General features: G+C 51.6%; 1 protein-coding gene across 1 annotated transcript; it reads right to left on the bottom strand.

Moving 5' to 3' along the window:
- Positions 1-397: 397 nt before the first annotated feature.
- TRIM3 (tripartite motif containing 3) lies at positions 398-25512 on the bottom strand. The gene is made up of 12 exons (XM_041729627.1): positions 25352-25512; positions 16680-16845; positions 10283-10514; positions 9907-10058; positions 9514-9694; positions 8520-9252; positions 8280-8383; positions 2967-3134; positions 2609-2777; positions 2267-2337; positions 1088-1228; positions 398-959 (listed from the first exon to the last, which is right to left on the bottom strand). Exons 2-12 carry the CDS (start codon positions 16808-16810, stop codon positions 807-809), a joined length of 2235 nt encoding a protein of 744 aa, XP_041585561.1. The 5' UTR covers positions 16811-16845; positions 25352-25512; the 3' UTR covers positions 398-806.
- Between the last annotated feature and the right edge of the window lie 588 nt (positions 25513-26100).

The raw sequence follows: 26100 nt of genomic DNA, 5'->3' as shown, positions 1-26100 counted from the left end.
GGGTTCCATCTGGGCTTAGCCCCTAGGTTCCTTACCTGGGCTTCAAGGATTGCTATCATATCCTCAAACTGTTCTCCCTGCAGCTACTGGTTGTATTCTGGGGAAGGGTCATTTTTTCCCAGGCTCCTTCTTAGCTGTAGGGCAATCTGCCAAAGGACTTACTATTTCTGCAGGAAATGAGGGCCTAGGGACAGGGATCTGGCAGGTGGCTAAGAGTCCCAGGGGTTAACCCTTTTTTGCACTCCACTCCTGAAACTTTAACGTATCAGGGCTCTTTGGGAATCTGGATTCTCTGCCTACCTCCTTGCTCATCTTTTAGTTCAGAATGAGTCCCAAACTCTGATACCCTCACAGCCCCTCCCCATAAGAAAGCAACAAAACCATCTTGGTGAACACATTTACTTAATATGGGGGGTGGGGTATTGCTGTCTCTGTCACTGTGTATAGGGTGGTAGGGAGACAACCAGAGGGACTTCTGCCCTGGAGTAAGAGGCTGTTCTGGCCCCAGGATGGGGGTGGGGAGCAGACTGAGGGGACCGGGCAGGTGTGTATGGGGTGGGGGGTAGGGTGAAGCTCTGCACACATCCTTGGGACCACAGTCCAGGCCCACCCAGTCACCAAAGCAAGAACCGAATAAATAAAGTGCAACCGTGGGGTTGGGAGAGGGGGAGAGGGAGGGCACCGGGCACACCCATGCCCACGGCCCACATTCAGTGCTGCCAGGTCTGGCCTGCCTCCTGGCCAGACCCTCTTGTCCAATCCCCCCATATCTGTCCCTCCATGAGCCAGGCAGGGCCCCTATGCAGCTACTGGAGGTAGCGATAAGCTTTAAAGCAGTGGTTGCCAGCATCGGCCACCACCACGTGTCCATCTGAGGTCAGTGCCAGGCCCTGGGGGCCATACAGTGGCTCTGCAGACGTGTTGATGTAGGACAGGAAGGAGCCAGAGCTGTCGAATACCTGGGGAATGAGTGGACAATGGAGGGAGAGGTGAGACGGGGCAGATAGCAGGCATTTGCAGGGGGGAAGGGGAAGGGTGCATGGAGCACAGCAAGCAGCCTCACCCCCATGCCATCCCTGGGCCTCACCTGGATGCGGCTGTTGCCCCAGTCAGCCACGATGATGTTCCCATTGGAGTCCACTGCTACTCCCGTGGGGGCGTTGAACTGCCCATTGCCCTCGCCGTGGGAGCCAAACTTGAAGAGGAACTCTCCGTCGGCACTGTACACCTGGCAGGGGAAAGGGCTGGGGGCTGGGGACCCGGCCTCAGGCACAGGGCAGGGCCTTAGAGGAGGCGGGGTGAAGCCCCAGGGCTGAGGACCCCCAGATCTGCAGCTCCAGCCCCCTTCTTCCCAGGCTTCACATCCATGCTTCCCACTGCCTACAGAACATCTCCAGCTGATGTCCCCTGGGCTTATCAAGCCTAACAGCTCTACTTCCCCAACCTCTCTTTCTCGGTGAATGGCAACACCCTTTTGGCCCAGGAGGCATTCTCAACTCCACCTCCTCCTCTGCATGACAACCAGCAAATTCACACAACCAGCTGATTCTATCTCAAATCTGCACCCTCCTGTATGTATGGCCACTGTAGTGGTCCTCAACATTTCTCATCTAGATTACTACAAAAGACTGATCTTCCTGACACTAGTCTTGCCCCAGCCAGAGTGATCTTTCCAAGACACAGGACTGCATTGTCCTGCTCCTTGCAACCCTTCGATGATTCCCCACGGCTCTCAGGAAGAAAGCAAGTCCCCTAACAGGGCACCAAGACTCAACAGTACTGGAACCACTCCCCTCTTCAAACACAGTCAGAACTACTTGTGGTTTCTTGAGCATGCTGAAGGGTTTCTGCCTCCAGTTCTTGGCTGCTCTGGTCCCCCTTGCCTCAAATCCTTTCCTTCTATCCCTCCTAGTTAATTCCCCTGCTCCTTTAGGTGGTTCTCCTCTCACCTGAATCAAATCTTTCAGCTATGCCCTCACACAGTTCCCTGCACTTCCCTACCACATAATGTAACATAATAATACACTGTAATATGCTGCTTTACCTCTTCCCTACTAGACTATTAGCAAAAAGACAGTGTATTTGCCTTATTAATCACTGTATCCCCAGCTTCTAGCATAGTGCCCAGGACAAAGTAGCCATGCCATAAATGTTTATTATTCCAATGAATGATCTCAAGGAGGGGGAAAATGTGAGAGAGAGAGGAGTCTTGTGAAAGAGAAAAGGATGTTGGGACAGCTGTCATGGAGGAAAGGAGGACACTGACCTTCACTGAATGGTTATGGAAATCCGTCACTACAATCTCGTTCTTGTTGTTCACAGCCACAAAATGAGGCCCTGAAAATACAAAGTGGTCTCTAGGGCAGTGAGCTGGGATACTGACTGGGATGGAGAAGAGTGTCTGGGATGACAGAGCTGGGGTATTAGAAAAGAGGTGGGGTCTCAGAGGCTGACAGGTTATCTCTGGGATAATGGTCCTAAGGTATAGTGAAGGCAAGGCGTCCTTTAAGGCCCAGATCTAGGAGGAGGGGTGGTTAAGTCTGGGGTGCCCAAGGTAGTTCTCTGGGGCTGGGGTGTCAGGATAGATCTCTGAATTTTTCCTCAATACCTGCAAAGTGGCGGTCAGTGGCCCCACGGCCCCCAAAACGGCCAACCAGCTTGCCATTGGGCTGGAAGGTAAAGACGCAGCAAGACTTGTTGTCTACCACAATGATATGTCCATTCCGGTCTACGGCTACTCCTTTGGGGCCCATGAGGCGGCCAGCTCCAATCTTGGTCTGGAGGAAGAGGATATCATTAGGGGCTTTCTCCTGCCTTGTGGGGAGAGTAGTCCCAGCCTGCCACTAAAGGAGAACATGGGGCTAGGGATGGACCATTCTGGGCCCTGACCACCAGGAGGCGCTAAAATGGTCACCTCGGCAGGCCATCTGAAGTGCAGAGCACAGTGACAGCAGTAGGCCTCTTACCTTGAATTTGCCCTCAGGGGAGAAGATGCTGACCCAACGGTTGTCATAGTCTGCCACAATAATGTCTCCATTGGTGTCCACTGCCACACCTGTGGGACGCTGCAGCTGCCCTGGTGAGCGCCCTCGGACCCCAAAGCGGAATTTGAACTGGCCTTCATTGGAGAAAACCTGGAGCAGAGGAGCAAGGGAAGGAGCGGGAAGGAGGGGAGAGACTGTGGGCACAGAGGGAAGGGAGCAAGATCCTGAGGGAGGAAACCCCCCCCCCCCATTCATTCAGTCATTCAATGAGCACTTACTGACACCATGCTGGGGGGCACAGGGAAGAATCAGACACAGCTGCAGACCTGAGGTCACATGCAGCACAGATATGAAGGAGAGAGACTGTAGGAAGAGGACAGGGGTGAGGGGGAATGGCCAGGGAAGGTTCCAAGAGAGGTATGTCTGAGTTAACAGCCTAATAAGGAGGCCAAGAGACAAACCAACACTGGCCAGTAAAGGAGGAGGAAAGGCATTTGAGCAGAGTGAACAGTAGGTAAAAGGCACAGGGTGCAGTTTGGGCACTGCATCCAGTGTGGCTGGACTGCAGGGAGCACTCCCATGAACAGAAGAACAAGGTTTTCTCCTGGGTGTAATGAGGATTCACTGAAAATTTCTGGGCAGGGGAGTGACAAGATGAGATCTGCTTTTGTGGTATACCAAGAAATATACTTGGTCTTTGTCCCTAGTGCCTGACACAGAGCTCCTCAAAGCCTTGGAATTTCCTGATTAATAGGAGTGTCTTTTGCCATTCACAAGGAGCCCCTTTTGAGCTCATGATAATGAGGTGACTCAGGATGGGGCCCCTACACAGCTTCAGGATGGGGCTGGTCACCAGAAAGACCAAATCATTAAAGAGTTGGAACCTTCAGCCCCACCCACTCATCTCTGGGAAGAAGAGAGGAATGGTACAGATTTGATGTGCTTCCAGGTTGGTGCTAGGAGGGTGGTGTGCCCCAGTTCTACAGGGACCAAGTTCCTACATTAGAGATTCTTCTAGACCTCACCCTATTTACTTCTCCATCTGGCTGTTCATCTGTATCCTTTATAGTAAACTGGTAAACATAATTAAATGTTCCTCTGAATTCTATGAGTCACTGTAGCAAATTAACCAAACCTGAGGAGGGGGTCATATGACCCTCCAATTTATAGCTGGTCAGTCAGAAACACAAGGAACAACCTGGACTTGTGACTGGCATCTGAGGCGGGGACAGTCTTATGGGAAGTGATGCTATCTCTAGTAGACAGTGTCAAAATTCAGTTAAATCTGCAGGGCACCTGGTTAGTGTCCACTGATAGTTGCTTGGTACTGTTGGAAAAAACACATGGGAGCTTTTAGGAAGGAATACTTGGGCTGCAGGGAGGAGTCTAAACTGGACACTAGCTGGGCAGTTAGAGGTGATGTATTAGTCCAGGTGAGAAGTGATGACGGCTTGTTCCAGGGTAGTTGCTGGTGCAAAGATAGACTCAGGAGACATAGGAGGAAGACAATAGTACTTGGCAAGAGACAAGAAAAGGTGGGGTGGTGGACAAGGGTGAGTATGTCCAGGCTAAGAGGCTGACAAGGAGCCTTCTTCCCAGACAGAGCAATCCTTCCAAACTTTTCCCCTCTCCTACCTCCTCCTTTAGGTGTGCAACACGCTCAGCTCTCCCCATCCTAAAAGCACCTCCTTTAATGCTCCTTTCCTCTATAGCCAAGCCTTCTTATTTCTCCTTCACAGCCAAAACATCACTCACACTACACAAGTCTCACATACTCAGCTTTGTTACAGCTCTAGGGACAGAAGATGAGCCAGGAGCAGCCTTGGGGAGCTCAAGTTCTGGGTCTTGGCTTTGCTCCTTCCTTAGTGGCCTAGCCCCCCTGCCCCTGCCCCATCCCCATCTCTTAGGCCTGCAGGGCTATTTGAACTGGACCCACCAGCAGACCTCAATCCCTCCTGACGTGGACTTCCAGCATGCCCTCAGCTGGCTGGCCAGCCCAGCGGCTGGGGTCTGCCCTGGTCTCTTGTGGCAGGCCAGCATTAGCCAGCATGACAGGGAGGCACCGTGAGTGGAAGAGCTGATGTCAGAGGGGCTAAAAGGTCCTGCTAGATCAGCAGCAAGGCTGCAATTCTTCCCCCTCTGGTCTAGGCAGCTTGGTCCAACTCAACACTGAGGCTTGGTGGAGGTGGTGGTGTCTCGCTCTTCCCTTCCTATCCTATCCACCTCTGACACCTGGCCAACTCCTACTCATCTTTTGATTCTCAGACATTTCCAGGTCACTTCTTCAGAGAAATTTCCCATGACCAACTCCAGCTCTTGAGTCAATATACACACATAAAGGTAGGCCTATGCCATATGCTTCACAGTTCTCCTATTAACAACTTTCACTCCTGCAGACTAACTGCTAAATACCCTTGCCTCCCAAGGAGGTAAGCTTCAGGTGGGACAGAGACCGTCTGCCTGGCTTGCTGCTGCATTTGCACTGCTGGCACAGCAACGGGCACACAGCAGTCAGTCAACAAATGTACAAATTCCTTGGCTCAGCCTCACACAGAACTGGGCATCTCCAGTCCTGCTGCACAGCCGCTCAACATGTACAGAAGGGAAATCACCAATTGATACCCAGGCCTGCTCCTGAATGGCAGCACCAGCTACGTAGGGCACCAAGTCCTGCTATTCTTGATCTCTTCTTCTCCCTTGACATCTGATGGCTCATCAAAACCTGCCATATTTGCTTTCTTTTTTAAGATTTTATTTATTTGACAGAGAGAGAGAGAATGAGCACAAGCATGAGGAGGAGGAGCAGCAGCAGGCAGAGGGAGACAGAGAAGTAAGCTCCCCTCTGAGCAAGAAACCCAACATGGGGCTTAGGATCCTAGGACCCTGGGATCATGACCTGAGCTGAAAGCAGACACTTAACCAACTGAGCCATGCAGGTGCCTCCATATTTGCCCTCTTAACGTCTCTAGAATCTGCTGGTGCCTTAGTTTGGTCCTTAACACCTCTCTCCTACACGATAGTAGCACTAAGTAACTTCAGGATCTGAGTCTAGAGGCAAGGTGCGGGTGGGGCAGAGAGACTAAAAAGAAACAACAGGACAAACCAATGATTCTAATAAAGAATGAAAAGTGCTATAGCAAAGGCCGAGGGAACTCAAAGAAGAATGTGATTACTCTTCTGCCTGAAGGAAATGAGCAAGTTTTCACAGAAAAGCTGATAAAATTTCTGGACTAAAACTATTACACAGGAATATAATATATACAAATCAAATTCTTCATTCAAAAATCACAAAATGTTTTTTCTCTTTTGTCAGCTGATGCTGATTAGGCACTACGAGGGGATTTGCCTCAGCTGTCACCATAGACAGGCCAAAGGAGGAAAAGTTCACAAGGTCACCAAACATCATGAACAGGGTGGGGAGGCAACATCTATATGGGAGCCTGGCCCATATGAAGCTGGAAGACCCCAAAATAAAGGAAACCCCAGTAACTCAGCTCTGGAATCTGAGAGCCCAGGTCCTAGCAGTTATGAAATTGGGGTACAGGTGGCATAGGAGCAAGGAGGCCTGCTGTAGGAGTAGCAAGTGTCTGGAGAGGAAAGGAAATGCAAGGCCCAGGCCCTCTCTCTCAACTCCCCAGTCCTTCATTAGGGAGACAAAGTAGCAAACATCCTTGTGTGCATGTGAACGTCCATGTGTGTGCACACCAGGGACAGTTTCCCAAATTTCAGCTTTTGGGGCCAGAAGGCATCTCTGGCATAAGGAGGAGAAAAGGAGTTGGAAGGTGGAGGGTGGGACTGAGTAGGGCCTTGGCACCACCTCCACCCCCCATCCGCTCACTATCTTGGCTGGACCCAGAAGCTTCCATGTGCTGCCCTGCACCTCTCCATTCCTCTCCCCTCAGGAATAAGGTAGGAATAAAAGCAAGCTGGACAGGACTGGGACAATGGTTGTTGAAGAGTTCCTGGCACCTTCAGCCTGCTAACCTGGAAGGCAGGGAGTGGGAGGAGCTGACACTGAGGTGACAGACCTGTGGCATGGGTATTCAGGCAGGGTGAGGAAGAGCTTTAAATTTATAGGTGTTGTGAAGCAAGGATCTTCAAGAAAGGTTTGGCCACCTGATAAAATGTTTCCAAGAACTGAAGTGCCTGGTAGTTAGAAACAATCCTGCACAGGATAAAATAAAAATTCCACAGCATCTTCTCCAAAACTGTTTACAATATAACCTCAGCTACTTGGCTCCTAATAGTAATCCACCTCCAGCTGGCTAGGATTCTTCCAGTTCCCTGAACAACCCCCCTCCGGCACTTTCCTACCTCCTGGCTTTTGTTTACAGTCTCCACCTGGACAATGATATTTTTAACAATACCTAACATTAGAAGAAGGTTCACCAGGTGTCAGGTAACGTGCATTATGTCATTTTAATGCTCCCAGCAACTCCACAAGGTATTCTTTTCCCAATTTTAACATGAGCTAACTGAAGCTCAGAGAGGTCACATGACTTGTCAGTAAGTGGCAGACTAGGATTCAAGCCCAGGTGTCTGGTTTCAGAGCCTAAGCTTTTAACTGCTATCTGCTCTATCAAGCTGGTGCCTGTCACTAGGCTCTGGGCTCAGTACAAGGAATACAGAGAGAAAATCATGCTTCCTGGCTTTAAGGAGCCCAAAGTGCAGAGTGAGGCCACGCCCATTGGTGTAGCAGATGTTTTCATCAGGCATGTGAGGGGCTGGGAGCACTGGGTGCAGGACCACGTTTGAGGCTGCACTATAGTTTAGCCTCTGGAAGACACCTCTCTTCATCAGTCACTCCCACTTGACTATCTAGCCAAGCAGATGTTTGCAGAGACCAGCATGGACAAGAGACACTCTAGGGCCAGGCTGGTATGATGAAAGAAAGCAGGAGAGGGCAATGCCTGCATCCTGACCACGTGGGGATAGGGGAGAAAGTAAGCCCATCCGGTGGATGCTCCAATGGAGACAGAGGGGTATGCAGAATCAACCAGATCTTTGGAGTCCAGGAGCTCACGTGGACAGGGGCTCAGCCTGGGAGATAGAAGCTGCAAGCACAGGAAAACGCTGACGCCTAACTACGAAGGTGCTGGATAGAGTTGTGGCCCCTGGAAGTGGATGGCAAGTGGGTGGGTGAGGGATAGTGCTGCGATTCCTTGCTCTTTAAGGACTGGTACTATCTTCAAGGATTGGTTCATCTTTCAAGAGGTGACTGGTACACTCTCTTTTTCAGGCGGTCTAGTCTGAGAACCTTCACCGGTGTCAGGGGAGAACCGGCAAGGCGCTTACCTGGATACATTGGTTGTTGCTGTCTGCTACCACGATGCGGCCGCTGCTGGCTGCCGACACGCCCTGTAAATTGGTGAATTCGCCCTTCTCCCTTCCTCGACTGCCTGTGGGGAGGGCAGGAGGAAAACAGAACAATTGGCTGAGGTCATTTTGAGCGGTGCTCGAGAACCGCCCAGCCCACTGCCCGCCCCGCCCCCGCCCGGCTGGGCCCTCCGCCCTCCGCCCTCCACCCCCGCATACCAACGCGGAAGACAAGCTCGTCCTCGATGGGGTTGTCCTTCCGCTTGCCGCCGGTGCTGTACATGGAGCTGGGCCTCCGCACTGCCTTCTGGCGCACGTGGCTGCCGGGGCCGCCGGGGGACTTGACGCGGCGCTTGACGTCGTCGGGGGAAGGGGGCAGGTCCCCGGGGCGCAGGGCCCGCACGCGGAAGGGGCTGCCGCGCACCGGCTGTCCGTAGAGCAGCACCGAGAGGAGCAGCTCGCCCTCCGCGCGTGCCGTATACACGAGCTCGTACGTGCCGTTCTTGTGGTCCACCACCGGCACCGGGAGGCGCGTGCCGTCGGGGCCCGTGATCTCGGCGCGCAGCTCGGCGCTGCCCGTGCGCACCAGCCTCCCGTCCTTGTCTTTGGTAGTGACGGTGAGCGAGGCGGGCTGGCCCACAAGAGCCTGGCGCAGGCCCTCGCCCGTGGCCACGGTCTCGTGGGCCGTGGCGCTCGTGGTGAGCAGCGCGCCGAGATTGAGCACCGAGCGCCGCAGCCCGTCGACCTCGAGGACCAGTTCCAGCTGCGCGTTCTCGTGCGGCCGCTCGGGGAAGGCCTGCGCCGCCAACGCCGCCAGCCGCTCTCGCATGTGCTTGCGCACTAACAGCACCTCCGGGGCCGAGCCCAGGCGCAGCGCCTGCTCCGCGAAGCTGCAGCTGCTGCCGATGTGCTCCTGACCCTGGCGCAGTGTGTCTAACTGGGTCTGCAACACCTGAGGAGGGGTGAGGGGAGGGTTGGGTGCGCAGACTGGCACGGAAGGGGTCTCTGTGATTCCTCACGAACTTATAGTAGGTACTACAGCATGAAAGAAATGCAAGAGGCTGAGTATGGACAAGGGACACGGGTACTGCCCTCCCTACGGGGCCAGGTCAGAAGGCAGAAAGGGGTGCCCAGACGTGGAAAGCAGGGAAGGCACGGTGGTAACAAGGCCATCTCACAAGGGACAGTGGTAGGGAAGGGTGAATGGACGCACCTTCTGCTTGGCCCCACAAATGGCCTCCAGGTCGCTGACCAGAGCCTGCTTGCGCTGCTGCAGCGCTTGCTCCAGGTCCTCGAAGGCTGCGCTGATCTGGGCCAGGGCCTCTGCTTTGCGCTCCTGCAGCTGCTGGCTGATGCCCCCCACTAAGGCGATAGCTGCAGACAGCTGTGGCAGTCTAGGGAGGGGAAACATCTCATACCGCGGTTGCTTGAGGATGCTTTCACCAAACCATTCCTTCTCAGGGGGTCTCCACTGTGCCCTCCAGGAGATCCCCTACCTGAGACCTCCCCGCCCTCCCTAAGAATTTTATTTCCAAGCCTCCCCAGGGTCCCTCCCCTGCCCCACCAACCCAGGCCCCGCCAGCCCCGGTTCCCACCAGGCTCCTACCGGCCGCGCACGGCCTCGAGCTGGCGCTGCAGGGCCGCCTTGTGCTGCTCCACCACGTCGCGCAGCAGCACGGTGCCGTGCTCGCGGTGCTCCCCCGCGCGGCACTCGCCGCACATGGCCGTCTCACAGGCCTCACAGTAAAACTCCATCGTCTGGCGGCATAAGCACTCCAGTCAGGCAATGGCTAGACACCAGACTTCTTTGTCTCCTCCCCGCCCGCTCTGCCCTCCTCGCCCCTCACCTTCCAAGTGCATCCCCCTACCTGGACCACTTATCCAACAAAACGCCCTCTCACCCTCAGCCCCTCAGCCCCTCTCCCAGCCTCTCCTTGCCCTCCACCCCAAGTCCTGGCCTCACTGGGCCTGCTTGGGCCCACCTTGCCTTCATGGTTGGGGCAGGAGAGGGGGCGGCCAGCCACTGCGCTGAGGGGGTGGGGGTCCTCGGGGTCGTGGGCCCCATCAGGTGCCTGCTGCATCGCCTCCATGAGGCTGCTGATGAAGAAGTTGTTCTGCAGTGCAGAGACGCCCTGCTCCGGGAGGATGGACGTCTGCCGACATACTGGACATGACAGCGTCAGGCTCTGGGCAGGGATGTAGTTCTGGAGGCATCTGGCCAGGGAGGAGGGGGAGTCAAAAGGATGAGGGGTGGGCAAAATCAGTGCACCCCTCCTCACGCCTTCCAGGGATGCCAATCCTTCTCCTCACAGGTGTACACTTCATTTTGAAATCTCTCTAGTTGGCACACAAATCTTGTCCTGCCAGCAGGTGTAAAAGGCCTCACCTTTCACAAGTGAGTAAAACACATCCCTGATCTCTCTCAGAAAAGCAGACAGATGTGCATTCTTCACAGTGTGTACAAACACAGGCTCACCTTTCAAGGTGTTTACAAACCGTTCTCATAGAAAATGTGCAACTAGCCCCATTAACTCATTAAACATTTACCGACTGCCTACTCTTGCCAAATTTGTGCTAAGCTCTTGGGATAAAGCGCAGTACCCATCACTAAAATACTTCCAAGTCTACAGAGGAAAAAAGTCAGAGTTTATAGAAGTAAATAGTATAATGATAAGGGCATGGGTCTGGAGTTAGGCTGCCTGGGTTCAATTTCTAGGTCAGTCATCTATTATACTATGTGACCCCTGATAAGTTACTTAACTTTTATGAGCCAAGTATCCTTCCTGTGTAAAATGGAGACAGCACAGACTTCACAGGGTTTTGGAGGGAGGATTAAATGTAAAGTGCTTTGGGGAGCCCTGGGTGGTTCAGTAGTTTAGCGCCTGCCTTTGGCCCAGGGCATTACCCTGGAGTTCCGGGATCAAGTCCCATATCCGGCTCCCTGCATTGAGCCTGCTTCTTCCTCTGCCTGTGTCTCTGCCTCTCTCTCTCTCTCTCTCTCTCTGTGTGCCTCTCATGAATAAATAAATAAAATCTTAAAAAAAAAAAAAAAAGTAAAGAGCTTACATGCCAACTCAGAGCAAGCATTATATATTATAGGGTATTAGTATTATTTATTACTAGCAAAAGACTACTATACATACAGTGATAAGGAAATGCATAGAAAGGGCATCTGGCCCCAGGTGCAAGTGGAGAGAAAAGCCAGGAAAAGCTTCAGAGGGTGTAGGCTAAATCTTCCTGGATAAATCATTGTTAGCCTAACCAAAGAAAAGTGCAGGGAGAAGAGGAAGGGTGTTCCAGACATAGAAGGTAGCCAGAAACAGCATCATGTAAGCAGGGAAGCAGTTTGGGGTGGGTGGAGATCAAGTCGAAGGCAAGAAATGGTAAGAGAAGTCTGAGAGAGACAGGGGCCAGTTATACAAGGTAACATGGCCCACACTAGGAGCTTTGAAATGATCCCAGGGGTGCCTGGGTGGCTCAGTTGGTTAAGCGTCTACCTTGAGCTCAGGTCATGGTCTCAGGGCCCTAGGATTGGCCCCTGCTTCAGGCTCCCTGCTCAGCAGGAAGTCTGCTTCTCCTTCTACCTCTGCCCCTCCCCCACCTCTGCTTGCTCTTTCTCTTACTTGCTCTTTCTTTCCCAAATAAATTAATGAAAATCTAAAAAAAAAAAAAAGAAAAAGAAAGAAAGAAAGAAAGAAAGAAAGAAAGAAAGAAAGAAAGAAAGAAAGAAGAAAGAAATTATCCCAATAGCAACAGGGAACACCGGGAGCATGGTATAGCCACTTTTACATTTTATCCTCTTCATTGCCTCTGTGTGGAACATGAATTTGAATGTGATGAGACAGCAGATAGCAGCAGCAGCAGCATCCAGCTACTGTTTATTAAGTACTATGTGCCAGGTGCCTTGCTCTGTGCCTTATGTTTATGTTAATGGACTCAGAAAGGGTAAGTCATCCAAGGTAACAGGCTAGTGAGCACTGGAGCCTGGACTCAAATCCAAGGCAAAACATGTGCTTAGCCAAGATGCTCTCACAATAGTCTTGTAAGAGATCTTGCAGTGGATGAGAAGAACCTGGAATTAGGCAGTAGCAATGTAGACTAAGAGCTGGAACAAATTTGAGAAGCATTTAAGAAGTACAGCAGTGGGAGGTGTTAGGTCTGAGTAGATATGGGGAGTGAGAGATGAGTCTTGGTTGACTCCCAGATTCCTAGCTTAGATGATGGATTGGATGGTGGTGACAGTCACTAAGATGAGAAACACAGACAGAGGAGTGGTTTATAAAGGCGTTCAGCTTTGACCTGGCTGAGTTTACTGGAACAGCAGGACATCTGGGTAGTAGGACAGGTGGGGAAAAGGCAGAGAGAGATGGGGTACCATCAACATTGAGGTAGCCTCTGTAGCCACAGGGGAGGATGAGATCAACCCAAAAGGCATAGTCAGTGACAGGAGCAGGGCAGAACAAATATTGAATGAGGAGAGCAAAGAGGAACCAGCAGAGAAGTAGGAGGAGAGGCACTGATAAGGCATCAAAGTAAGTAGTGCATTTCCAGAAGGAGGTGAAGGATCCTGATCAGTGTGAAAGCACCTGAGGAGTCAGGGGAGTTAAGGACTGGGGAAAGGCCCCCTGAACTTGCCCAGTGTGAGAGTAGTTTTGTCTGTAAGGAAAATTGTGTGTGTGTGTGGGGAGGGGGGGGGGGCGGTGCCAGAGGAAAGAAAGCTTGACTGCTGCTGGTTGAAGAGTGAATGGGAGGTTGGGGGTTTGAGGAAGAAGGGGCTTGGCATGAGGGACTGCATGGCAGCTCGCAGGAGATGAAGGGACACAGGAGAGTTCCCATCTGTTTGTAATGGGAGCCTGAACATGTTTATAAATTGAGGAGCCAGCAGAGACAAGAAGAAACACGGACAGGACTCTGGGAGGGGGTAATGGCTCCAGGTGGCCTGAGGAGGAGGAGTGGACCCCATTCTCTGCGTGGGGGAAGGGGGAAAGAGAGATGGATGTACCTGAGTGCAGGGGTGAAGTTAGAGAGGATGCCTCGCTTCCCTCAGGCAAGATCGGCTGCCAAGAGCAAAGGAGGGGTTCCGGAGACTGGTAAAGGCTGGGATTAGTCACTGAAGGGAGGAGGAGAAGAAGCTTTCTAGAAACACAGCCCCTGGCTGTGTTTGGAGACCATGAATCTATAGAGGGGAGATCTATCTGCATGGTGTATACTTTCCCATATCCTCAATTTCTTCTCTTAATGTTCTCTACACCTCTGGATCTGCATTAATTAATTTTTATTTATTTAATAAACACTGTGTGCCAGGCACGATTCTAAGTGCTTCACAAATATTAATTTGTGACCTAGTTTTGCCAGCAGTCGTGTCAAGTAGAGAGTGGTTTTGTCTCACATTCCACATTCCTTAGGGCCAGAAGGTGGGGTTGAACTCTCCTCGCTCGCAGCTGGAACATTTCTGTTCTTCTACAGCTCCTTGGAAGCTCATGTGTTCTGTCTATACCACCCTCCTGTTATTATCTCCAGTGGCCTCATGGTGGCTTGCCCAATGACTTTCTTCTGGCTCACTCTCTTCTTCTGTTACTGCCACCCCCAAGACCGCCCCCCCCAGCACTACCCCACCCCACCCCCTATGCGTGTGCCCACATGCACGCGCGCACACACACACACACACACACACACACACACACACAAACTCCTGTCGTCACTCTCAAGGGCTCTGACATCTGCAAGGTGACCCATCCACCATCAGAATCTCAATTCTTTGACCTTCACACAACCAGTGATCTTTTCTTCCACTTCACCTCAGCTGTCCTCTCCCATCCTACCCCTACCTCCCGTTTCTCATTGCCAATCTCTGCATCAACCCTACTATCTGAATTTCAGCCATTAATATCTGTCTCCCTGAAGCTCTCTGCCCAGCTCACTGAATCTGGGGTTTCCTCAGCAAAATACTTGCAAACTCATCGAGATCTCCTTCCTATGTGTTGAGCATACCTGGCTTATACTACCTTCCTAACAGGTTTCCTCTTTCCATTCTTGCACCTCTGTAATCCATTCTCCACACAGCAGCCAGAGGGTGCTTTAAAATCTAATTTATGTCACGTTATTTCCTTGCCTAAACAAAAAACAAAAACAAAAACCCTCCTCCAATGGTTTCCCGTTGTGTTTAGAATAAAATCTAAACACTTTCTTAAAACCACCAAGTTCCTCCACAAACTATCCTGATGCTTTTGGACCTCACTTCATCCTCCTCATTCAGCTATACTCACTTCTTTTGAGTATAGCCCAGATCTCTACCCCTTCCCAAAGGCCTTGGCACGGGCTTTTCCCATTACATGGGCCATTCTGCAAGTGTATCTCTTCATCCTCAGGCCTCAGGTCAAATGTCACCTCCTCAGGGAAGCCTTCCCTGATGATTCTATGTAGAGTAGCCCCTGGCCTAACCATCCCCACTCAATCCCTCTTTATTTCCTGCAAAGAACTTTGCTGCACCTCTCCTGTTTGATTATTTGCTTGCTTACTGTCAGTCACCACCCACTAGAGTAAAGCTCTTTGACAGCAGGGACTGAGGGATAAATGAATGAGTAGTAGTTAAGAGTGAAGGCCCTGAAGTCAAACCTGGATTCAGACATTCAGACCTCAGCTATTTACTTACTGTGGAGCCCCAGAAACATTTCTTAATTACTCAGTGACTCTTAACCCTAGTTTACTCCCCTCTAAAATGAGGATAACAAAGTATCTATTGTGAGGATTAAGCAGTTCAATACATGTATTTCACTTAGCCAGTCCCTGGCAGATACTAAGCAATTGATATATTGTAGTTACTGTTATAATTTCTCAGGCACTTATTTTTCTCCATGAGAGCTCAGTGAACTGGGCCTAGGAGGAGGTACAGAGATGTCCAATTACAGTTCTGATCCAGGGTTGAGCATCGGCTGCGGCTGCATGGGTTCAGAAAAGAACAAAGACCTGAGGAAATTATGGCAGCCAGTCAGGTGGTCAGCCACAGGGTCTGGCATGGGTAAGAAAGGATGGAGCTAGTGGCTGGGAGAGGGAGCAGTTGAGGGGGCTGGGTGTCTATACCCAGTCAAAGCTGCTAGAGTGGGAATGGGGTAATGGGAGCAGGAAGGGGATACCAGAGTTTATGACCACAGAGGTGATATTATTCTGGGTAATGGCAAGTTCCAGACACAGTTGGGAGAACGTAGACTGAGGTGGTCTGGAGGATGTCCCTGGAGAAACAGTCGAGAACCAAGAGGCCTAAGTGAGTGGTGAAGTCATCAGGTTGATGGAAGAGGTTGGAATAGACCAGAAGGCTGAGACTGTTTCCAGTTGATGATGGGGTGAGAGAGTAGAGCTGAAATCTTAAAGAGTGGTGGGGTTGGAAGAAAAGCGTGTCCCTGTGACAGAGGCAGCTTTCAGTGAAGGCAGGAGGCAGTGGGAAGGCTTGGGTGGAGGCAATGGCAAGAAGACCCAGGGGCCAAAGGCTTCATGGGGACCTCAGGGTAAAGGCAAAATTCTCTAACATGTCTACCAAGCCTCCTGTGGTGAGGGCCCCACCTGACTCTCTAGCTTCACCCGTACCACCTCAATCACAAAGCTCTGCTCCAGCCTCAGCAGACTTCCTCCAGGCCCTCTTACCTGACGCACTCCCTCATTCCACATGCCTTTTCCCATTTCTGCCTAGAATGCTTGTACCACTTGTTAACTTGCTAACATCACTTAGTGCATCCTCCAGGTCGCATCTCAGGGAAGACTTCCCTCATTCTCTAAACCATAAACTCTCGTAGCTTACCATTTTATTTGCAGCCTTATGAAGGGGGCAATATTTATCTGCAGTCTGGCTGTAGGACCGTTTAATGACTCTCTTTCTCCTTAACTACACTGTAAGCTGTCTAAGAGCAAGTATTACATCAGTTTGCTTAACATACCCAATGCCTGGGACAGTCTGGGACATAGTAGATGCTCAATAAATAAATATATGTAGAATGAATAAATAACGGATAAAAGCCTAAAGGTGGGGAGTGATGCCTTTCATTCAGGGCCTCAGAACGACCATGAAGACAAGCAGGGAAGGAAAGACCCTCATCTGTCCTCCCACGGGTGCTGCAGCTCGTGGAGAGTCTCCACTCTGTCTGATTTCTCTGGCAGTGTTGAAAGCTGCCTTGAGGTCTGGCAAAGGGCAGGTACTATGACCCAGGGTCAGCAGCTTCTGGCCTGTCACACGTTCTTGCACCAAAACCTCATCTCCTGCAGGTTAGGGTCCATCTGCTCCCCTCCATGTGTATGCACTTCCCTTATCTCCTATAGGTTTACACATGCCACCCCACTTAGGGGGGCCTGCAAGGTCCTCATCCCTCCCCGGTACACACACCCCCTCACCTCTCACAAAAGGTATGCAGGCAAGGCAGAACCTTGGGGCACCGGTACCGATCCAGACAGATGCTGCACACCAGGAACTGCTTGTCCATTGGCTGGACCTCTGGGCCAGGGCTGTCCTCCCTCTTCGCCATGGTGCCCACGGAGGGTTCCTGCCACTCACACCAGCCTGCATACAGAGAGACGGTCAGCCCCAAGGAAGCCCACGCTCCCTCTCCCCACCCGATCCCCACCACTCAAATCCCCCTGCAGAGAACTAACCCCGTTTCTTCCCTGCCAGAGGCAGGACAGGCAGAGATCAGGAGGGAACAGGGTGAAGTAGGTGGGCCCAGTGACCTCCGAGCATGGTGCTCTGGTTAAAACCAGACTTAGGGTTTGATTGGGTTTCAAAGCCTCTTACCAGGTATGTAACCTCAGACAATTCATATAACCTCTCTGAGCCTCAGTTTCCTAATTTGCAATTGTGGGAATAGTGCATACCTCAAATGGATGTTTTGAGAATTTGCAATAGTGCACGCTGACTGCACAGTACAGGGATGCCCACTTTCAAGGACACCCACCCTTCACTTCCTCTGCCTTCCCCAAATCTTCCTCCAGGGGGCTCTCTTCATGGAGGGTCTCTCCCGCAGCTCTTCCTAAGCTCTGACCCAGCCCTTAGCACGACTCCCCTGGGATCACATTCAATATCAGTATCCACATCCAGTCAGTATCAGGTCTTGTGGAGTCTGCCTCCCGAATATCTTATGCCCTTTTTTCCAACCACACATCTACTGCCCTCAGTTCAGGTTGCCACCAAATCTGTCCTGTGATATAGTGACAGCCTTCTAACTGGTACCCTTGTTTCTTCACTTGTGCCTCTTATCCATCTAATATCCATCTCCCTCGCAACTAAACTGAGGCTCCTAAGACACAGGTTCCACCTTGTCACCTCCTCCCTATTAAAATCCTTCAATGGTTCTTTTCTATTGTCCAGGGGACAATGTCCAAACTCGTTGGAGTGGCCAACAAGGCTTAGCTGTGTCTGGCCCATACCTCCCTCTACTACCTCATGTCTCATGATTCTATAATCAGTCACACTGGTGTCTCTTCAGTTCCCGGAAAACTCCTTGTTCTCTTTTGCTTCTGGGCAGTCACACATTCTGTTCTCTTTGCCTGAGATCCTCTTCCAAGCTCCCCTTTGCCTAGCTGGCTCCCACTTACCTTTCAGGTCTCCACATAAATGTCACTTCCTCCAGAAGGCCCTCCCTGATTTCCTGAAGTCTGGGTTAGGTATCCCACCTTTGGGTCCCTCCGCACCCTGTACTCCTCCATTCTAGCCTGGATATGCTCTACTGCAATTTCCTTGTTACCTCTCTGTTTTCCTCCACTACATGCAGAGTTCTTGAAGGCAGACATTATATCTTATTCTTTTATTCCTAACTCTTAGTACAGAGCCCAACATAAGGATTGTTCAATATTTACTGAATTAATTCCATAATTCAACAAATATTTGTTAAGTGCCTACTTTGTGCAGGCGCTGGGGAAAGAGTGATAAACAAAACAGATATGGTCACTGTACTTGCGGTGGGGAGGTGGTGACATTTATTTTATTGTTTATTTATTTGTTAAACGTTTATTTATCTTAGAGAGAGAGAGCGACAGCATGCACTAGCAGGAGAGACAGAGGGAGAGGGAAAGAGAAAATCCCAAGCAGACTCCATGCTGAGCAAGAAGCCCAACATGGGGCTTGATCTCACCACCATGAGACCACAATCTGAGCTGAAACCAACTGTTGGATGCTTAACTGAATGCACCACACAGATGCCCTGACATATATTTTAAAAGTAAATTTTAGGGATCCCTGGTGCAGCGGTTTGGCGCCTGCCTTTGGCCCAGGGCGCGATCCTGGAGACCCGGGATCGAATCCCACATCGGGCTCCCGGTGCATGGAGCCTGCTTCTCCCTCTGCCTGTGTCTCTGCCTCTCTCTCTCTCTGTATGACTATCATAAATAAATAATAATAATAAAAAAAATTTAAAAAAAAAAAAAAAGTAAATTTTAAAACTACGTATTTACAAATTGTAGGGGAGGAGAGTGCTATAAAGAAGAAAGGATCCTATGAGGAAGAATATTTTTTTTGTTTGGGTGATCAGAGAGGGCCTCTCCCAGTAAGGTAACTTTTTAAGCTGAGCTCTGAAGAATGGAAGGAAAATGGTAGGGATGAGGATGGGGCATCAAAGACTGATGGAGGGGAATCATTCTGGGCTGAAGGAATGGCAGGAATGAAAGTTCTTAGGTAGAAGGTTCACTGGGAATCCAAAAGGACTATGTGGTCAGTGCAAAGTGAATAAAAGGCAAGAGGTGAATTAGGGAAGGTAGGATAAAATGAGAGCATCAAGAACCTTGACTTTAAAATTTTGGACTTTACCCTAGGGGAGGAAGGGGGATGGTGTAATTTACAAAATAAAAAATAAAAATAAATTTAAAAGCTCCTCTGGTAGCTAAGAGGATTGAGGAGGAGCCAGAGTGGAAGCAGGGAGACCAGTGAGGAAGCTACCTCAGTTCTTCCTGTCAGATGATGTTTGGTATTAGCAGAGATATAGGCAAAAAGGTAGACTAATTTGAGAAATACTCATGAGGCTGAATCAAAAAGATATCATGAAGGGGCGCCTGGGCGGCTCAGTTGTTGAGTATCTGCCTTTGGCTCAGGGTATGACCCCAGGGTCCTGCGATAGAGTCCTGCATTGGGCTCCCCACCAGAAGCCTGCTTCTCCCTCTGCCTATGTCTCTGCCTCTCTCTCTCTCATGAATAAATAAATAAAATATTTTTTAAAAAAGACATCACGATGGATTGGGTATGAGAGGGAAAAGAGAATGCCAATAATGACTCCATTGAGCAAATGGTAGGCCATGCTCAGAGACAGTGAAAGCTGAGGAACTGCTGTGGAGCACTCTGCTTTCAGCATGTGAAGTTTGACGTTCTATATGATGTCCAGGTAGAGATGTCAAGTAAGGAATAGAATATAAGCTGAGTAGAATAGAATCTGGCTGGTTACCATTTGAGAAGGATTGGCATATTAATGACACTTAAAACGATGAGAATGGATGAGGCCACCTAGGGACAGAGAGTAGATTGGAGAGTGAAGAACCCAAAAGGGTGGAAGAAAACCAAGAGACTGTGGAACCAAATAAATCCAAGGAAGAGAGTGATTCAAGAATGAAGGGATGATGAAGGCAGATGAAGACTGGGATGCCCACCAGTTTGGCTACGTGGCACAGTAGGAGAAGCAATGGCATTAGAGTAGCTGAGTGATGAGTAAAGATGAAGACTTGAACAATAGTGGCTGTAGACAATTCATGAGAGAAACGTGGCCATGAAGGGAGGCAGAACTGGACTACTTCAAAACAGGCAGTGGCTACGATCGTAACAACTATCTGTGCCCAGCTAGATGCATCATGGGCTTCTGTAAGGACAAGTGAGTGAGTGAATGAATGAATGAATGCATGTTTGTCTGCTGTGGGGGCCAGTCCAGAACCCTCTTCAGGTTTGGGGAGGAGCAGAAGAAGGGCTGAACTGCATATGTCTTATATTTGTACAAGGGTGGGCATGAGTAGGATTGGGATAAGGAAGGGCATCCCTGAGAGCATCCTCTCCTGATGTGAGCACTGGGATTCTGAGGTTCTCTCTCCAGAGAGACCTAACACCAGGACAACAGAGCAGGAGGAGGACAGACTGAGGGTTGGTGGAAGGTTAGGAGGTGGGAGCCAAACTGAAGCTTCTGTCTGGTGAAGGGGAGGGCTAGGAGAAAAAGTAGGAGTGGCTGGGAGGAAGAGGAGGAGTAGCCTACTGGGTACTGCTGGGGCAGCTGGACAGCAGGCTCCGCCTCTCTCCAATCCCAAAGGGCTCTCTCAGCCTGTCACACAGGGGCGGGGACTGGGCTACATCCAAGGACAGGCAGCTCCTCCCTCCCTTCCCCTTCCTGCTTCAGTTCCCCACCCAGACTTGCTGGGCATGTAACCGCTAAGGCCATACCCCAGCCTGAATCACTAAGATTCCCTTGTCTTGGGTTCCCACTCCCACCTCTCCCATCCCACCATGTCTTAGAGATCTGCCCCCAAGGTCCTTCATGTAATGGTTTAGGCGGACTGTTTTTCACAGTGGAAAGTTGGAAGACGTTGAACTCAGAGCTGAGGATTCACACTCCTTCCTCGGGCTGCCCACTGCCATCCCTGCATCTCTTACCCCACCCATCTTTTATGGCTCAGTTCTAAAGGCACCTCATTTCCTCATTCAGCATTCACTCAACAACTCTGCTAGGACTGGGAATACAAAGATAAATAGTCACAGTGCAGCCTTCATGGATTCCGCAATCTAATAAATAGATTACTGCAATGCAACATAGAAGACTATGTGGGAAAGCAGTTTGCTACAGGAGCACAGAACTCACCTAATCTAGAGCTGGGGCAGGGGAAGGGGGTTTCTGGAGGTTGGGGGTCAAGAGAGTTCTCCTAAAGAAAGTGACACTCACACTGAGAGCTCCAGGATGAGTAAGTTACAGAGGATGGTGCCTTCTACATCAGGAGACTGAGTCACATACTGTGACAGAGGAGGGCTAACAAATGAGGAAGAGGGCACCTGGGTGGGTCAGTCAGTTAAGCATCTACCTTCAGCTCAGGTCATGATCCCGGGGTCCTGGGATCGAGTCCCACATTAGGCTCCCTCTTCGGTGGAGAGCCTACTTCTCCCTCTTCCTCTGCCTGCCGTTCCCCCTGCTTGTGCTCTCCCTCTCTCTCAAATTAATAAATGAAATCTTAAAAAAAAAAAAAAAAAAAGAAATGAGGTGGAGTTGTAGGCAGGGGCTAGATCACACAATGCTTGGTTGGCCTTACTAAGGAGTTTAGACTTTACTCTTCCCTGCTTGGGAATTAAGGCTTTATCCAAAGAGCAAAGGAAACGTTGGGTTACGTGGGTTGGGAAAGATGGGTAGAGAGGGTTTACATATAAAGTGATAGAGGCACAAGAGTCACTTTTTTTACTTCTGTGTGAAAATTAGTTTAGGGGCGTCACCAGGACAAAGGTGAGACTGCATGATGTTCCACAGGAGAGCTGATGGTGGCCTTGACTAGGGGAGTAGCCAAGGGGAGATGCAGAGAAATTGATTTCATAGGGAAGAATCAACAGAACTTGGCAACTGATTGGTGTCATGTGAAGAGTAGACGGACAAGAAAGAATTAGAGATGATTCCTTGTTTTCTGGCTTGGAAATTCTGGAAGAGGAGCCGCTGAATGAAAGGATGATAAGTTCAGTGTTTCCCTAAGACAAATCTGATGGACATCTGAATGGAGAAGTCCAGCTGGCGGTGGGAAAGAAAGGCCGGAGCCTAGGAAAGAGATCAGAGCCTAGGAAAGAGATCGGCCCGGAGATAGAGATTCTGGAGTCACTGGTGTAGAGATGGTGCCTAAAGCCATGGAATTGGCTGACATCACTCAGAGTATAAGGAGAGAAAGGAGCGCCTGGGACCGTGACCCGAGGAACCTCAACATTTAAGGGATAGGCCCAGAAAACAAAGCTTGTTTGTAAAGAAACTGAAAAGGTGTGGCCAGAGAAACTAGGAGAAACAGGAAGGAGAGATATGAAGACCAAGGGAGAAGAAGCTTCATGGATAAGGCAACAGTGAAATGCTGCAGAGAGGCCCTAGGATCTAAAGCCAAAAAGAAACTGTCATTAGCTTTAAGGAGTATGGCTTCCAGAGGCTGGAGGAGAGGAAGCCAGATCCAGAGGGCTGAGAAGGAAGTTAACTGTGAGTAAATGAAGAAAGCCAGTGCTGACTCCACCAGATCCTCGGCATCTGCAAAGGATACGTTTCAAGGCTTTTCAGTTTCTCCAAATTCTCAAACAGCATCCAATTTTCCCGATGACTTTCTCCTACGACCTCACGAGAGTCCCAGTACACATGATTTACAGAGCTGTGGCTAGAGGTAGGTGACCAAGGCATTGTTAAAAAAAAATGATGCAAGAGGTCAGCGAGGCTCACTTGCTTCTTAAAATGAGTCACTCCTGTACACTAGCTCCCAAGTGTACTTGATCATTTGAGACCTCAACAAAATGACAATGACTGCAGGTTACAGTTTTGGGGGTTTCTCAGGAACAGATAAAGCTCTGGAGGAAGTAAAGTCCTGAAAACCAAGGAATCCTTTCAGTAAGATTGGCAGGGATGGAAAGTGATGAAATCCACAGTGCCATCACCCCCACAACTGCCAGACTGAGCAGGTGGGTGAACGGTCCAATCAGCTGATCAACCTATCAAAGAATCAGACTGCCCTGGGCATACTCTGGACCAGGCTCCTAAACTGGAAACTGGAGACACAAAACTGAAACAGATGCACTCCTTGTCCCTCACAAGTCTCAGACTAGTGTGGGAAAGAGACACGGAAATACATGACTATAATGTGGTGTCATGATACTGACATATTCAAACTGTTATGGCCAGAAAAAGGAGGAAGTATCTAACTCTGAAAGTGGTGAAGGAGAATAAAAAGGCTTCCAGAGGAAGGGATATATGAGCAGACTCTTGTAGCAGCTTGATAGGTACACTGGGAAAACAGTGAGTAAAGGAAGAGAAACATGAAAAATTAAGAAACATGGACCAGTTGGGGCAAGATAGCAAGACTCAAAAGGGCAGAGGTTATACTAGATGTTTTCATGATCCACTTGATACAGGTTCTCCAACTGCCTCTCCGGCTGTGCCTTCACTGCCCATTCCTTAAATGTCTAACTCCCCAGGGCTTTGATCCAGGACCTCTTCTCTTAGTTTCATACTCTGCCTGGGAAATATCACCTCCCATGGTTTCAGCTACTATCCTCTTGACTCCCAAAACTTTATCTCCTGTGGAGAAAACTGTCTTGAACACCAGGCCCATATATCAACCATAGCTTGGACATCTCTACGTAGATGATGGGAATCTTCTCCATTCTCCCCGTTCTTTTACCTTTCAGATACCAGCTATGACTATATCCTTGATTCTGCCTCTAAAATGTATCTCAGTTAAAAAAGGTCAGAAGATTTAGGAGCCAGTCTTGACTCTGTTACTAATGTCACTAATGCAAGGTTAGACTCTGGGCAAGTTTCTATTCCATCTCCTTACTTGTAAATTGGGATGGGGGCGATGTCTTTTTGTTTCCCAAATCTGCGATTCCCAAGGTTCTCTTTCTAGCCAAAGGTCCCTACAGACTATAATATGTGCCATGATTAAATCCCATCTTCAGGATTTGATTGCTGATTCCTATGGTACGGCTAGCTGTGTTGGAGGGTGATTGCCGTTGCCCCCACCTCCCTTCCAAAACAAACATTTGCTAAGTTTAGGGCACCCATAACACTCCCCCTGGGCACCCTATACCCTAGCCATATGGTTTTGCTCTGTTTTTCTGAACCCAGGCTGTGTTCACAACTACGGGCCTTTACTCAAGCTCTTCTCTCAGCAAGAATGTCATTGTCCCCTAAGTGGCTGAGGCAGCACCTGGCACACAGAGGGTGCTCAGTATATGTTGGTGACAGGAGAGCCATGTTTAAATCACTGCAGTTCCCTCTCACCAGACAGAGAGGCAAAAGCACAGGCAATAACAAGACAAGTAAACAAAGTTCCAAGGAAAAAGACCTCTACTTAACATAAAAAAGCTCTTCCACAGCAGAAGGTAGTTAAGTGCTCTGTCACTGGAGGCATGCAAGCCAAGAGAGGCAGGGCACCTGTCAGGCCTGCAGCTCTGACTCCAATTCTGCAGCAAACCAGAGCCCTACTTAGGGGATGAATGGGCCGTGGCGAGCTGGACAGACAAACAAGGAAAGACCTGTGAAAAAGACCTCTGCACCCACTCCAGCCTCCCAGATCTCACCTTCCTACTGGTGCTAGTCCTGGGTTTATGCTGTCCACATCAGAGACCCCCACACCAGGAACAAGCCCAGGACCTGCCCGCAGTCAGACGGACCTCCCTGGGGTGTAGCCGGCCCCTCCAACCTGCAACCATCTGTCCCCGCAGGTTTGCAGCCCGAGATCTGAAGCCAGGTCCAGAAGGGAGGAGGCTAGGACCAGGGAGGGGCCTGGGGTCCTCCAAGCGGGGCCCAGGCTGAAGGGGAACCAGAGGGGTCCTTTGCTACAACAAGCAGCCTCCGGATGAGGCTTCCCGTCCAGGGACCAGCGCTAGAGGAGGAAGAGTGTCCTCCACCCTGGCTGGTGGGCTTCTTGGTGCCTGAGGAGGATGGAGCGGGGAGCCAGGGCGGAGGTGTCTGCACCCGGGAGAAAGGAACCCTTCAGTCGAGCTGGGCCACAAGATTCCGGAGTCCCATTCGGCAACCCCACCCGCCACACCGCCGCCACCCTCGGCCGCAGCCCCCGGCACCCTCCGCCAACACACAAGCTCCCGAACCCCGCGCCCCAGGGAACCATCACCACCCACCCGCGCCTCCCCTAACGCGGACCTCACGTGAGCAGCCACAGCCCGAGGAATCCCCCCAGCGCTCGCGCGGACACGGACACGGACACGGACACGCCTCACGTGGACCGCGGCAGACACGGCTTTTGAAAAGCATCTGTGCCCCCACCCGCAGACGCTCGGACAGACACAGCGCCGCTCGGGCTCGGACCCGGGGCCGGGCAGACCCGGACACAAATGCACCCCCGGGGCCGCCCGTCGCACTCACCGCGGCGGAGCAGGAAGGGAGGACCGAGGCCCAGACTGCGGCCCCTCGGCGCGGCCCGCGGCGCTGCCCCCGCTGCCAGCGCCCGACCGCCCGGCCCTGCCCGCGGCGCCGCCCCACGCCCCGCGCCTCCGCCTGTCCCCGCGCCGGCGCCGCCGCCGGACCCGCCGCACAGGCCGGAGGGAGGGGCCGGGGCGGGGCTGCGGACCCGCCGGGGGAGGGGGCGGCTCGCGCGCCGAGGCCCCACCCACGCCCCGCCCGCCGCCGCCGAGGCCCCGCCCGCCCCTGCCCCCCGCCCCCCGCCCCCCCCCCCCCCCCGGGCGCCTGCGGGAGCTGCCGCGGCCGGCGGGCTGGGGAGCGCGCGAGCCGGACCCCCGATCCCCGGCCCCGATCCCCGGCCCCCGCCGCTCCGGGCCAGGGCGGCGTAGTGGGTCCCGGGGCTGGGCTGAGGCTCGGCCAAGCCGCCGCCGCCGCCGCCGCCGCCGGACCGCAGAGATTGCGGACTCGGGGAGCCGGTCCGGGCCCTCCCGGGCGCACTTCCCGGCCTTGCTGGGGGCTCCTTCGGAATCTGCAGTGCGCGCCCAACGGCGCGGGGCGGCGGGGCGGCGGGGCGGCGGGGCGGCGGGGCACGGGCCCTCGGGCGGCCGGAGCCCCCCCCCCCCCCCCCCGCGGAAGGGCAGTACCGGGCGCTACAGGGGGCGCGGGGCGAAAGGGGGCAGGACGACTGGGCTCCGTGCGCCCGACTCTCCCTC

This window comes from Vulpes lagopus, chromosome 15, assembly GCF_018345385.1.
Source record: "Vulpes lagopus strain Blue_001 chromosome 15, ASM1834538v1, whole genome shotgun sequence".
Classification (NCBI taxonomy): domain Eukaryota; kingdom Metazoa; phylum Chordata; class Mammalia; order Carnivora; family Canidae; genus Vulpes; species Vulpes lagopus.
Note: the sequence above shows the minus strand (reverse complement) of the source record. Positions and strands in the feature narration are given on the sequence as shown.